Source organism: Barbus barbus (genome assembly GCF_936440315.1).
Source record: "Barbus barbus genome assembly, chromosome: 28".
Lineage (NCBI taxonomy): Eukaryota > Metazoa > Chordata > Actinopteri > Cypriniformes > Cyprinidae > Barbus > Barbus barbus.
The window spans coordinates 5798186-5814065 of NC_136756.1; the positions used below are offsets into that span (position 1 = coordinate 5798186).

The window sequence follows — 15880 nt, forward strand, 5'->3', positions numbered from 1 at the left end:
TTTACTAATGTTAACAGGTACAGCAACTCTCCTTTCACCTTTCCATGAAAAGAAGAAGAAAAAAACGTGCCACATGGCATGGGTGAGATCTATAAATGTTAAGGCACAATGGAAAATTGCCATTTTTATTTAATCTACCTCAAAAAAAAAAAAAAAAAATTATATATATATATATATATATATAACACTTATTTTTCTTTAAAAAATGTAACATAATAATAATAATAATAATAATAATAATTTCTTATATATAGTTAAAAATTTGAAAAAATTATATACTTTTTTGCCATGGTTTTGTAAAAAAAGAAAAAAAAAGAAAGCTAAACTTGAAAGATTATTAATATACTCCTTATATGCCCCCTTAAATATCCTCCAAATAAATGCATTAGAAACAAATATATGTGTCAAAAACAGGACGTCCAATTTTAGTGTCTGCATCAAATCAAATTCACAATTATATAAAAAAGCATAATAAATACAAATAAAAAGTATACTTTAAAAAAAAGTTGATAGTGTAGTATAGTGTCGGAACTATTTATTGTAGTGTATGTATATATATATATATATATATATATATATATATATATATATATATATATTTTTTTTTTTTTTTTTTTTTTTTTTTTTTTTTTGCCATTTTTAAAAATTTGTGTTGGCTAACATTTCAATATTGGTGCTTTTACTGACAAAAAACGTCATGATTGTAATATCGCTTCTAGATATAAACAGCCAAGTTAAAATAGCACTGAGCATTTTTAAAGTCTATGAAAGATGGGTCGCAGCAGGGGCCACAAAAGCACTGATATCGTCTCAGAGAGCCTGTCAAAAGAGCCATTAATCTCCTTCCCATTAAAACATCAGCCGCCTGTTTTAGCTACATTTACAAAGCCAAATGTTTTCATATCCAGCCAGACACGCAGGTACAATGCCGGAGGCGATCTGTTTCAAATACAATTACAACACATTGATTTTCTATAATTAATCTATGTCTCTGTGTACTATCATTGTCAGTTCACAGTAGGCTTACGTGTCACACACACACACACACACACGTACACAATCATACGTGCACACTTTTGGGACACAGTGTGGTGGATTACATCTAAAAGAGCTGAGATCAAGGCTTGTGTGTGTGTGTGTGAGGGTCGGCATTAGACAGATATGGACAGACTCAGATAGGCATCTCTAAGTGTTTGTGTTGTGAAGGAAGGATAACAGGTTAAAAGCAAAGGATAAATAAATGAAAGAAGCTCTTTTTCTTTTTGTCTATCTGTTGGGATTTTTCTGTCTGAGACAGATGCTTCTCAGAGACACATAGTGGGATGTGAGAAAAATAGATGGATGATGTTATAGATTATCTGGCACAGATGTTTTCATTACATAACCTCAGGGCTGATTCTGCCCTCACACACACACACACACACACACAAAGAGACATATTGGCCATGCTCTTATATCTGAACTCACACACACATAAACAGGCACAAATATCGGCTCTCATTTGCTGGCACAATATGACATATTCATGTGACAGTGCATTTAGTCTATTAGGGTGGATGATGATGGTGCAGTTATTCATAATACCTCATGCATAATTAATTATATTAATAAAGACACTTGGAGTGTGTCTTGTTTTTTGTTTGTTTTTTTGGGCTGAAGTTGGTGCATAAAACATTTTGCCAAAATATCACATCCATAGTTCTGAAAGACATGATATGCAACACAACACATTTTTTGTTGAGAGGTCTGGTTATTATAGTGAATTAAGTGGAATTGCTTCCTAAAATCAACACTATATTGTTCTCAGATGTCACTGTACAGTATGTAGTTTAAGTTGCATTGTGTCAAATGTTGCATTGTTTAAAGCTAAATGGAACCAAGCTGAGTGATTCACAAACTATTCACAAACTGGTTTGAGTGAATCATTAAAAAAGAAAAATTAAGTTCATGAATCAAACATGTATGGAAATCAAGATGCACTGGAAAGAAAGAAAGAAAGAAAGAAAGAAAGAAAGAAAGAAAGAAAGAAAGAAAGAAAGAAAGAAAGAAAGAAAGAAAGAAAGAAGAACCTCTTTTAGATACATTATAATTTGATTAACTTCATTGTTAAAACGTATTGACAGGGTATAGATAGATAGATAGATAGATAGATAGATAGATAGATAGATAGATAGATAGATAGATAGATAGATAGATAGATAGATAGATAGATAGATAGATAGATGCATATAAAACCCTATAGGACAAATTATTGATTGTCGTATTGCTTTTGTGTTATTAATATTTGTTTGTGGTGATATCAGCGTACCGTATGTGTTAGACGTGTCGAGAGGGGAGGACTGACAAAAAATGAATCCTACCTTTTTAATACAGCTGTCTTGAGACGACGTTTCATGATCATTCAGCATTTGCTGTGAAGACAAAAAAGATAAACAGTTAATGATTAGCTTCTAAACATTAGTTAATAATTACTAATGACTACTAACAAATACAACATCATGTCATTTTTATGGCCTGAAATCAGCACTGAATGGAACATTCGAAAGACAGTCACAAGAAAAAAAGTACAGTTTTCACATATTCAAACAAAGCAATACTTGCATTTTGTGTCTTTAGTCAAATTGAAGTACTATTTTAACTGTAAGTGTCCATTTCATCCTGTTGATGTCAAGCTACTTTGACACACTGAGGTAATCGACAGTATACTGTAAATGCTCTTTATGGACATTTAGTTCAGTATGAACCGGAATATTCTTAAGAATGTGACTAGCTGAGATTGCATGTGAGCTTTGAGACGTGTCGAGAAGTGAGCATTAAATGGCTAGTGAGTGATGAGACTGTGGTCTCAATCTGTGCCCCCCGCCGGGCCGTCGCCACATCAGCCCAGGTTAAACCATCTCCTGCGATCAAATGAATGCTAAAGTTTTATCACTGACTGATGGGAGCAGGACTTTATAAATATATACATTTAAGCTAGACAGTTGGAGGAGATGTGGCATTAGAGGCTTTCGGGGATATTTATCTGAGAAAGCACCCAGTGTCGCTCGTATGAGAAGCCAGCTTGTTCCAGGTATGGAGATAATGGGAGCTCGTATGAATCTCAGAGGCTCATTCAGAGCAGAACAGGAAGAGGCTGTGCTCTGGGATTATATGCAGGTTAGACACTGATCTGCAGTGCCCGCCCATTTCCTGTCTCATCCTCTGAATGGAGGGTGTGTGGGCCTGTGCAAAGGTTCTGCAGGACGCTGATGTTGTGTTGGATTGAACCTGACATTTGAAGATTTTAGATTGACTTAATCACCCTACACATACACACACACACACACAGACTAATATGTTTAATAGGAAAAGACAGAATAAGGATATTGTGACACTTTCTGCCATTGAGATGAGTGGGGGATAATGTCCCTATTATGCTGAATTAACCCTATATGTATAATATATATAATACCGTTTTCTTAATAAGGTTGACTTTTTTTTTGACAGTCCTGGACAGTTTAAATTTCTTCCTATGTTACAGGGTACAAATTAAATTGTCAGCTCTGTTACCAAGATAGTATATGGTAAATATTTAATTACTGGGGGGGAAAAAAGCATCATAGTCTCTTTCTAATAAACAGATTCAAGTGTGATGCCCTTGAACACAATGCAATGCTAGCAATGGCAAAGTAAACTGTACAACTGTCAGCCCAGTTAGCCTCAATCTGGTTCTTTTCCGAACACAGAAAGTCCCTTTAATAAAGAGTACATCTTGATTTTGCACGTTCCATCTGTAAGTATCCACGTGAATGAGGTGAATGTGATTGCAAAGGTGAGAGAGTGAGTCACTGAAAGGGAAAAGCAAACAGAATAAGTGACTCGTTTACAGAATCCCCTCTACAGTCTGTACCGCCTTTATCAGGGTTTGATTGACAGCTCTGCAGACTGCCCAAAAACTGTGGTTCTCTAAATTAGGCTGTCAATGTATCCAAGCCGCCCGAGTGGAAGCAATTACATCACAAATACTCAAACAAGTCTACTTAAACTACTTACATCCATAATTCAATCCTGCAGCTATGTCAGAGCAGCACGTATCCAAAAAAACCTTACGCTTCTGCTGTGTTCACATGACACATTTTATACAAGAACCCCAACCCAGTATCTACATATTCCTCATTTATTTATTTATTATGTTTTTTTTTTTCATTCATGTCTTTCATTTTATGCACCGCAGCATGTGAAAGCAATAAACTCGCTCATATGCACGAGCACATACCAGTGTGTGCAATCACATGAATTCATCAGCCCACGCTAAGCACACACACACACACACACACACACACACACGTACAGAAGTATAAGTGTGTGTAGTATAATTACTTGGCAGTTCGCTGGCAGAGCAATGCTGTACATTTGCTCTAGGAAGCGGGTGAGAAAGTTTTTCCTTTTAGAGTTCTAAGGTATTAAAAAAAATTGAATTCTGAGGAAATTAATCATGTAACTAAAATATAGGTAAATAATTAGAGCCAAAAGTTGTGAATTTGCTGGTGGGGTGATGAGAATGTGTGAAACAGTGTGACAGATTCAGCACAACAGCTCTGTTTAGATTGTAAAACACTACCAGGTGCTCTCAGGTAGGTCATGGGTTTCATGCCAAACATAAATATATGTATCAAATTGTGCAAAACAAACCCAAAACTATGTCAAACACACACTGAATGCACTGCCCCCCCCCCCCCCCCCCCCCCCAGTTTTCAGAATAGGACTGGTCGAATTGGACAATAAATGTCCAAAACAAAACAAAATGAAAAAAAAAAAAATTCCAAACTATCTGATATTAGCTAAATCTGCAATACCCTCCTTAGAAAATGCTCATCTGCAATAAATAAATAAATACTTTTATCAGTACGTGGGTTCTGCATTTTGGTTAGTAAAAGTCCTTTTTATTAGTTTTATAGTCTATAGTATGTCCTAAGTGTGTGTGTGTGTGATTATCTACATATGCTTCGGCACTCAGCCATATAAATGGCTTACAGTCACGTGTGTGTGTGTGTGTGTGTGTGTGTCAAGCAAATAAATAATGTATTAATTAGATGGCTGGAAAAAATGATTTGCCACAAGTGCTGGTGTGATTTATGACACGTCAGAATCATTTTAACTTTTCTCCCTTTTTTTTGTTCTTTGGCGACAGGACAATTTGTGCCACAGATAGAGAGGCGTGAGAGTGAGAGCGCTTTTCCCAAACAGACGTAAAACGCACAATTGGAGCTCTCACTAACTTCCCTAAATGTTTGCTTACACAAGTTTGTCAGGGTTTCTTATGTAAATGAAAATCGCTGTGAAGCTCTAGTGATTAGCGTGTCACGCTGACAGTGCTCGAAAGTGTCCGAAAACAGAGGCACTATGGAGGAGAACTGTAAAAATAAATGCGAGCAGGCCGTGCTTGATGAAAGCGCAGCCGCCTGTGCGCTGATTCAACGCAAGTGTCTGCAGCAAATTAGCACCAGGGAGTAAGTGTGTGCTGCTCTTACCGTTATAAGCCCTTTGTTAGCAGGCACCATCAGGACTTCTTCTTCTCAACCTCAGCCCTATTTATATTGACACACAGACTGAACAAAAGAAAACAAGCTCGCTGCACACATTCTAGCAACATTTTCCAGCACAGCTGTCCTAATAGACGTACGACAGACAAAGAAAACTGTGCTTCGCCTCAAAGACTGGATTTCCATGCGTTTTGTGCGACACCCAAAGCACCAGTTTGAAGACAGCATGGATCACGCATACAACAATGCGTCGTTGTCGAAAGCTAATTGGACTTTGCTCTAATTGCAATTAGAGAAGCTCGGTAAACCTTGGCGAGCAACGAAGCAGTTTGTCTCCCAGCTTGACGTTGGGGGTATGGAGTAAAGCAAGCACATTTTAAGGGCTTTGCAGTGGGAAAATTTCAGAGAGCGTTGCCAAAAACAATTCCCCTCAAGTCTGGATAATGTGAGGCAATATAGCAGCGCGGCCAATAGATGGTTATGGATGTCAAAAGCCACAAGTTTCCAAAAAGAACCAGCAGAGACCAACCTCAAGGCCTTTTGAACTGAGTGAGTGACATCCTGTTGGCTCAGTCGACCACACCGAGAAAGCCACAAAGTGAAAGTTTTGCCTCGCAGTTATTGAGAGAGTTCTCTCGTTTTGGTGAGCGTGGAGAGTGTAGATATGTAAATGCGTGATTGTTATTGGTCTTGTCAATAAATGCGGAAGCAGTCGTCGCTCAGTTTGCGGCGGATGAAAACCTGAATTCCAGAATTGACTGCAGAAGTTGAAGAAACTGTTTTTTTCGCATTCTGGACCTCATTGTTCCAGTTTGAAGCAGAACAAAACCATGATGTCAAACATAATAAAGGAGATTAATTACTGGGATCGCACATGCATATCTAAACCACTCTGTTAAAGGCAGTCTGATCTCCTAAATGCAACCCAGGCTCACTGGAGAAACTTGTTCTGCAAAATTATATTATGTTGCTTCTTGCATGTTACTCGCATTTTCAAACTGATTTATCCAGTGAGTTGTGCTAAAAACATTTAATTTCTCCGAAACATGAATATGAATCTGGCAATGTTTTATTGTGTTAGTTATTGTACATATCATGGCAGTTCGTAAATATATGTTTGAAAATAACATACCACCAACACTGAACTCTAGCCTAAACCTAACCAACAGTGTTAGCAAAAGAAAATGTTAAATAAAACGCCTTTCCAATGCTGTTTTTTACAAGTTTTTGCACTCTTTTGACTCGTACCAGAGCACTCCACATTGCAAGTACAATGCTGTACCAGGTGCGCTACCGAGCAAGTTTACTATGTTAGAAAAATCACAAATAAGGAGCTGGTTATGTGACGCACACATAAATATATATGGTAAAATGTACTTACATTGAAATTAATCGTTTGATACAATTAATTTATTGTGTACATATATGTTTTACATTGTATTTACATTTTTTTATAAATACCTGCATGTAATTACATCTGTAATTAATTTCTGTAATTACATTTACATAATTACATTGTTGACCTTAACCCACCCTTAAGCCTACCCATACCACCAAACCTGTCCCTAACCTTACCCATATCCCACCTCAATAGCAGAAAATGTGTTTTGCAATACAATATTAACACAATAAATCCATTGCACTTAATTTTTTGATGTAAGTACATAGTAGTTAAGGCCACCTAATATAAAGTGGGACCAAGTTGGCGTTTTACTGCCACTAGTGTTCATTTCAGCTGGAAACTGCAGTGAAATGTAGATATAGGTACATTTTTAGACTATGCAGTTGGGAGAATCTTTGGATGGATTTATAATACGTTTTTGGAGTTTTGCAAAAATGCTCATAAGAGGCATGTTTTTCCAATGAGCCTATGTTTCCTAAATGTTTCCCAAAAAACAAAGCTCCAAGATTGGTAAGTGTTTGTTACCACTTGTGCTCCATCGGTTGCATGTGAATCAAAGCGTGGCACAAGATTGCATGTCAGTTAGCATTTAACTTTAACAAAACAGACTGGGCCAAACGTTATTCTGGGCCTTAACCAAAAGATATCCACATGGGCCTATGCTTTCACTGCACGAACCATTTTTCATCAAGGAGTTGTCATCGAGAAACTCCAAAGAAATAAAAACACTTGGGCTGTAAATACCAGGAAGCCAGCGACAATCTGATAAACCATATATCACGGCTTTAATAAGCTCATGGCTTGCAGCTTTTTTTGTTGGCCAAGGCAAACATTAAAAGCGCACTGATAGTGAACGCTCCACCGTGGGTAATTAAAAATAATCGCTCCCAGCTTAGCATTGTTTGATTCTCTATTATACTCTTATCAACATCTCCTGTCCTGTCAGTGCATGTGAGAAAGACACGGCGGGTGGTGAAACGGATGACTAAAGGAATGTCAAATTCCCATTGTGCGAGCACAAAGGTGAAAAGGGAGAGAGCCACAGAAAGTGAGTTTGTTTAACACTTATCACATGGCTAGAGCTAACAGAAGCGCTAGCGTTTGGGTCGGGATGCGGTGGGTGCGGAGAGAGATAGAGGGCAAAACACAATGACAGATTTAACGAACAAACACACAAGACTTCTATGCGGAAGGTCACGCTAACCTTTCATGAGCGTTATGTATGTTTTTCGCACTCTGTGACTGCTGTTTGTCCAGCCTGATATCATGTGAGATGTGTGTTTCACTTCACTTTGAAGAAGCTGTACATTGTGTGATACGACAGAAATAACTGAAGAACAATGAACAACTAGTGAGATAAAAGCTTTTGAATCATGTATCTGATGCAACAGTGATCCCTATGGGCCCTTACTGCAAAGGCATACTGTAAGGAATGTGCCATTTCTCTCTCAAGGTAATAGAAAATCACAAGAAAAAGTTGTAGAAAGAGAAGTGTGTTCAGAACTGGCAAGCCAGATACAATACTGGTGATCTAGAAGTCATGTGTCTCTCTTGATGTGGCCTTAATTTACTGTTGCGTTCTTTTTTTTTTTTTGTATTGAACTGTTATATTGTCATGCTTTAAAAATAATATCATAATAATAATAATCATAATTATTATTATAAGTACCATACTACCTTATCCTAAATCAGTTTAAGTTAATTATTTGTCAATCTAATAACTGTATTATTCTGTTGAATACACAGACTGTATACTGAGAAAAAAAAGGTACTTTCTAGCAACTTAACAAAAAATATATAATTTAATGCAGCCATTCCCCCCTCCCCACAAATTACATTTTTGGTTTCGTTGAGATCTTACATTTTGATTTAAAATGTTGCAAGGAAATGCTATTAAATGAAATCATAATTATCAATAACACCAAGATAAAAAAAAATATTTCAGCGTAGAATATATAAATAACCATGGATTGGTCTATTTTTATTTTTTTATTTTATTACCATTATTACTAAAACTCTCTATTCTATTTTTATTCTATCTACTTGTTTTTGTTATTTATATATATATATATATATATATATTTATATATATATATATATGTATATATGTATGTATATTTGTATATATGTATATATATATATATATATATATATATATATGAAGAGTTCATTTGCAAAGACAGATAACTCAGTTTTTAACAATTTGATTAGGTTAAAACTAACACAATAAAACACAATAAAAACATGATAACAATACAAAACATGATTTTTGAAAAATTTAAGTTTTGAGTCATCTGTTTTTGCAAATCAACTATTCACACACACACACACACACACACACACATCAAAACCTAATGTTTGTCTGAAATGTATTGAAAGGGCCATATTCATGATGACATTGTTCATTTGCTCCTTCAGTGCAGCTCATATTGATAGAGCGATACAGATAAATTATGGTGTAGACAGCGTTTATTGACAAGTCATTTGGGAAGATGATCAGTAATAATCAAGGAGGAGTAAAGGACACCTGAAACGTCCCGCCACTGACTGCTGATTCCTCTATGGCCTTCCATTCGGTATACTATCATATAACAGCAATGACAGCAAGACACAGGGAGGAACATTAAAAATATATTCAAATAAAACCAATGATATGTCTATTTGATTACTGCTGCTTCAAAAGCAATCACAAAACATTTTTTTTTTAGATTCTCAAAAGCACTTGACATGCATGCGCAATTTTTAGCATTGATATGCAGCTCGAAAATATCTAATTTTATAAATGCTTTTATTTATGTCGTTGTCAGCGTTATGATTGACTGTCTGAGAAGCGATACTGCTTCGTCAATACGTGCAGAATGTAAAATATTGATGATCTATCAATATTGTGCCGAGTCAGACTGGGCAATGTGCTTTTGGATGAAAGTGCTTCTCTGGTGTCTGTGGAAGATCAATATGGGCTCTTAATTCAAAGCAGGAGTATAAAAATGCATATAGAAACATACTTGCATGATGAGATTATTCATCATGTGCAGTCTGAAGGCGAGCCCGAGGGAAATCGCCACATGATGACAGACACAATGAAGGAAAATACCATTCCGTTTACCCCTCTAAAATAAATGCCCTCTAAATGTTTGCTGCATATTCATGTTGGAGCATCGATGAAGAAAAAAAATGAAGTGTTCATCTGAGATGTCTGGAGAAGCGCGTGTGGTTGCATTAGCTCAGCGCTCACGAGAACACGTTTTCCAGTCTTCTATTTAAGTTTCACTCTTCCAGAGTTTGACATATGGAAGGAGAAAAAGGAGCGAGGTTAGGAGAAGTCACTCTGACATCCGGACTGTGGCTCTCCAAATATGAATGTGGAGGGCAGGCTGAGCCCTGCCAAACATTAAAGTCAAAAGTCTCTTGTGAGTTGCATAAGTGCATATATATGTGGGTCGAGGGGCACAAACACCGGCTTTCTTCGCTTTGGGGTTGATGCTGGGGTCAGTCCCGTATGACACCCTCCGGCCCAGAGAAATGCAAAATAAGTCACTGATGGGATTTCTTTCCTGGATAAATAAATGGCTGATGTGTGTTGGCTGGTCCTGCCTGCTCACGCTAGAGCTGATGTCAGAATAAGAGCTGAGCTCACCTTTGAATAACTCTTGCTTAAAGTCTATACTAAATATTTTCACAGGAGTTTTAACCATATTTTGAATTGTGCATTGCATTTGTGTTGTGTTTTAGGATTAAAAGAAATGTTTGTAAATTTACAGATAATGTCCTGGCAGAAAATTACTAGTATTTTGCATTTTATTTTATTTTATTTTATTTTATTTTATTTTATTTTATTTTATTTTATTTTATTTTATTTTAGTTTAGTTTAGTTTAGTTTAGTTTAGTTTATTTTATTTTTTATATGTTTCAGTGTAAGTCCAATTTTAATAATAATAACAATAATAAGAATAACAATAACAATAACAACAATAATAATAATACTTATTTTAATCATAATCAAAGCCATTTGGGTGACGAAAACAATATTAACCAATAATATCACAGCCTAACTGATGTTATTTATTATTATTTTTATGTCCTTATTAATATTTAGATTTAACTTGTATTTTCATATTTCCTATGAGTTCATATTTAATAGGTTTTCATCTAATGTTTATATTTTATTTCAGTATTTATATTCAATTGATTTATTAAATTATTTATATTTTGTTTCATTTTATTTACATTTTATTATTTTATTTATATTTTATTTAATCTTTATTTCAATTATTTTTAGTCATTTAGCCATAACACTTTACAATAAGGTTCCATTTGTGAACATTAATTTACTACATTAGTTAACATAAACTAACAATGGAAAAATACTTCTGAAATATTTAGTAAATGGTGGAATCAACATTAACTAAGATTAATAAATATTTCAGAAGTATTTTTCCATTGTTAGTTTATGTTAACTAATGTAGTTTACATTATTAAAATCAAAAGTTGTTTCTGTCAATAAGTTATAATTGACATGAGCTAACATGAACTAATAATTAACAGCTGTATTTTTATTAACTAATGTTAACAAATATGAATAAATACTGGAGCAATGTATTGCTCATAGGTAGTTAATGATAATGCAATAAATATAGTTAACAAACAGATCCTTATTGTTATGTTTTAACAACACCGAGCTAAACACATTTCAGTCCCATCTATTTTTATTTTTTTCATAATGATGAAATGAATTCCCGCCCAACACTATTTCCAAATAAAATATTGCCTTTTGTTTTAGGAAGCATGTCACATTACAGAAGTTTAATGTGATGTTTTATGTTGTCTAAGTATTCTTTTGCATAGTGTTTTTACTGGTGATAGCACATTAAAAGACAAAGGACAAGAAAAATGATGTTTGAGTGAGAAATGTGGCTCACTAAATCTGTCTCATCATAATCACAGCGAATCATTCCGCCAATCAAAACACAGATTTTATGAGCCAGCCGTTTGTGTCTAAATACACACATGCTAACCACTCCGCTCTATGGACTCTCCATTACATCCCACATATTTGGACAATCTAATTCATTGCTACCACTGGTGGGTCATATACTATGCAATTCTGTGCAACAAATGGAAACCAACATTTTCCGAAGAGACAGTGAATCTTTTTACGACTTTGCAACATGTATTTATGGACATGTGATAGAATTATGACGACATGATCATTTTTGGCTGCACTTAATTCTCTTGATGAAAACAAGCCAGCTTCAAGATGTGCTGTAAAAGCACGAGGGTGATGAAGTGGAGTTTGGCATGTCTGTAGCGTAGCGTGATGTGACCTCTTTGACATTAAAGTCAGTTGGTAAAGGGAACACTCCATGAAGTCTGAAGTCTTTTGTGCAGATGTAATGCTTTAGACATCAGTTTTGGTTGACTTTATGGTTAAACGTTCAAAACTTGCCCTCTGACAAAGAAAATTTTTTTTAGACAGTGCATCTTTAAACCTTTCGAAATCTAGTGTGCAGCCTACTTAGTGTTTCATGGTATTGCAAACATGCTTCAAGTGACTGTTTCTCTATTATTATTTTTTTTTAATTTAAAACCATACAATTTCATTCACAAATAAATAAATAAAATTCCAATGCAATGGCCAATTATTAAAACACAGAGTTCATGTAATATCCAAAATATCTGCTGTGAAAGTCAAAGTTTCATTATTCATAAGAAAACAGCACAATAAACAAAACAAGTCTCAACTCTATAATCAACGATATCAACCCAGGTATCAAGAACTGCTTTTGCCCATCAGTTGGAGCTGAGTGGAAAACAATTACCCCTGATGATAATTGAAGCAATGCTTGAATGAGTGAATTCACCAAGAATAACACGACTCTAATAGTTATAATTGCAGGATAAGAATTTGTATCATTTTAGCTCTCCACGCTCAGGCAACACAAAACATGGCTGTGCGCGTCAAATGAACTGTAGCTAGAGAACCATTTACCCTCCTGGCTTGAGAGGCGTCCAAATCAGATTAGTCGTCGCATTGACCACTAAAAAATTCAAAGAGTGAAATCTAAGGCTGCAGCCAAGAGATACCGTCTGGAGATACAGGGGAGGGATCACAAACAAGATATTTCCTCTACCAGTGTGGTTGATGAGGGACAAAGTTCACGCAGGCAGTGGTTTATTCATCCACTGCCAGCGATCCCAGTCGAGGGAAACGTTTCAGTCATTTCGGACTGCTAGATGGGATGGAAAGCCTTAATGTGAAGAAACAACCCTGGCGTACAGTGATATAAAAAGCACTGAATGTTTGTAGATTTAAATGCCATCAACTTCAGCATGTACATTTTTTTTTATCTTATTGACGCAGCAACACTGTCTCAACCAATGGTTTGAGTTTGGGGCAGGACTACCTGTTTGACAAACCAATGACAGACAAGAAGTATGTTGAGGAAGTCTCTTTGAAAACAATCACATTTTTGTGCAATTCTTTTTGGTGACACTAGTGGCGCAGATATTACACTCTTTATTTTATAGTAAGTTTGGTCACACTATATTTTAAGGTCCAATTATCTCTATTAACAAACCATTGACTATAACGTTTGCCTCAATGAACTCCTAATTTGCTGCTTATTAATAGTTAGTAAGGTAGTTGTTGAGTTTAGGTATTGGGTAGGATTAGGGATGCAGAATATAGTCATGCAGAACATGTGATTTATAAGCACTAAAAATAATAATACATTTTTAATAAACAGCCAATATGTTAATAATAGGCGTGCTAATAAGCAACTAGCTAACAGTGAGACTTTTTCCCTATTCTAAAGTGTTACCGTAAGTTTGAGTCCTCTGATAAATCAACATGGCATGTATGCAGTGTAGGAATCTGAGTTTTGCCACATATAAGTAGTAGTTTTATCCGCTTGATTCTGTAAATGAGCTAATGGTCACCAGTGAATTGATGACTTTATATAAATGCAACAGTAGTACAGATGGATGTATTAATTTCCCCAGCTTGCCAACTCTTCTTTCCCACAAAGACTATCTATCCTCTCTTTCTAGAGATAGGAACATTTATCACTCTAGCCGCCTGTCCACGAGTCCACCAGATGAAACCATCACCACCACAATAAACGTCAACCAGCGATGATTGATGCAGCTAATGAAATTGATTAGACTGTTCCTGCACATTGCATTCCCATGATTCACAGCACGCTGTTTACTTTAACCACAAAGATTAGCTGAAAGATGAGACGTCTGAGGCGTATGTCGTGATGTTGGGAACATCCTTGGACACTCTTTATGACTGGCCTTGACTCACTCTCCTTTTTTCCCTGCGGAAAAATCAATACAGAAGAGTGCTAAAGGACAGCGTTTAGGGATCACTTCAAAACGCTTGTCAATTGTTTTTCTCTAGCAAAGATCAATGTATAGTTCTGCCCTCTAGTGATAGAAGAACTTTCGGTAACACTTTAGAATAGGGAACACTTCACTATTATCTACGACTTTTCCCTCAATAAAGTGCTAATTTGCTGCTTATTAATAGTTAGTGCGGTAGTTGTTGAGTTAGGTATTGGGTAGGATTAGGGATGTAGAATAAGGTCATGTAGAATAAGGCATTAATATGTGTTTATTTACTACTAATAAATGGCTAAAATTCTAGTAATATGCATGGTAATAAGCAACTAGTTAAGAGACCGTGTTACCAAACTTTCTTGTAAATTTCACAACTTCTTCATCCACAAATGTTTTACTATTATTAGGAATAGCATTGGTACAGTTTAGGGATCATAATGAAAACATACTTTACCTTATGCTAGGATAATATTAATCAGCAATCAACGTTGCTGCAGCGTCCTCATCGCCGTTACTTCAAAGAGCACGACTACTCCCTAATATGGAGAGGACGACTTTTCTAATCTGACATCTGCTCTAATAACAGGTGTCATCTGTTGCCTCGTCTGAGCGTGACCTTTGGCTCACCACAAATGACTTTATTAGCCGCTAGATAACACAAAACAACCCTATCAGCCCTCGAGAAAGATGATTACTGGTTTATCTGTCGGGGACAAACTCTCAGAGGAATATTTAAAAAAAATTCTAAGATGACTTGACACCCAACTAGAGGCAGATCTAATTACCAAACCCCCTCCGAGTCCATGATTGCCATTTTTCTACTATGGGTGATAGTATTCAGTTGTTACTATGGACGCCGTTGTCATATTGCATCTCAGCAGCCCCGGACGCCTCTGCTTGACCTATGGTTTATAATGGTCTCATCATTATTTATGCTGAATGATCATTTTATGAGGGTACAAACCATCTTAACTGCACTAGAACTTTCCATTAGTCATGTAAGTAGAGTAATCAGCAGGGAAATTGTTTGCAAAAGCAACTCTCCATTTTTTCTCTCGCTGTTTTTAAATCTACACCCACAGTGAACCAAAACATCAAAAAGAGAGAGGAAAGAAAATGAGGGCAATGAAAAGGAAAAGGCAACATGTTTCGCATGGCTTGCTTAGCCATATTGCTTCATGGGCCCTGAGCTTTTATGGCTGTGGCCGGCGGCAGGATGCTGCGAGCTGGCAGTGCTGAGTGAGAACTCATCCATACCTCGTTTGAGAAAACACAAATCCAGCCTCACGCTCCCCACGGCCTTGAGTTAAGTAACAATGACACGCTCCTGTGGCGAGCATTAGACTTTACAGTGTGATTTGTGAAATAACAAGCAAGAAGACCAGCTAAGGTCTTCTGCCAAACGAGCGTGTTTCTTTTTCAGTGTTAATGTTGGACCAGGCTAAGGTAGGGGTGGGGGCTGAGATGTCAAAGCTTCAGAGCCCTCTAATGTGTCATGGTGGCACATAGCTGTTGTTAAGAGCATTATCGCAGTTGACTATCTGGAGATAAGTGTTGTAGTGCTGATGGGAGAGACCGAGGAATCTGCCTCTGCTCAATGCCAGGGCAGGGC

At 36.3% G+C, this 15880-nt stretch overlaps 1 protein-coding gene across 1 annotated transcript in view; it reads right to left on the reverse strand.

Annotated features, from left to right (window-relative positions):
* Positions 1–15880, reverse strand: part of LOC306848033 (histone-lysine N-methyltransferase PRDM16-like) — a gene marked incomplete at its 5' end in the record, with an annotated part of 239893 nt that overhangs the window by 117256 nt on the left and 106757 nt on the right. Inside the window, one exon of the mRNA XM_079382345.1 lies at positions 2361–2411. Coding sequence (XP_079238471.1) covers positions 2361–2411 — 51 coding nt within the window. The remainder of the gene's footprint in view (positions 1–2360; positions 2412–15880) is intronic.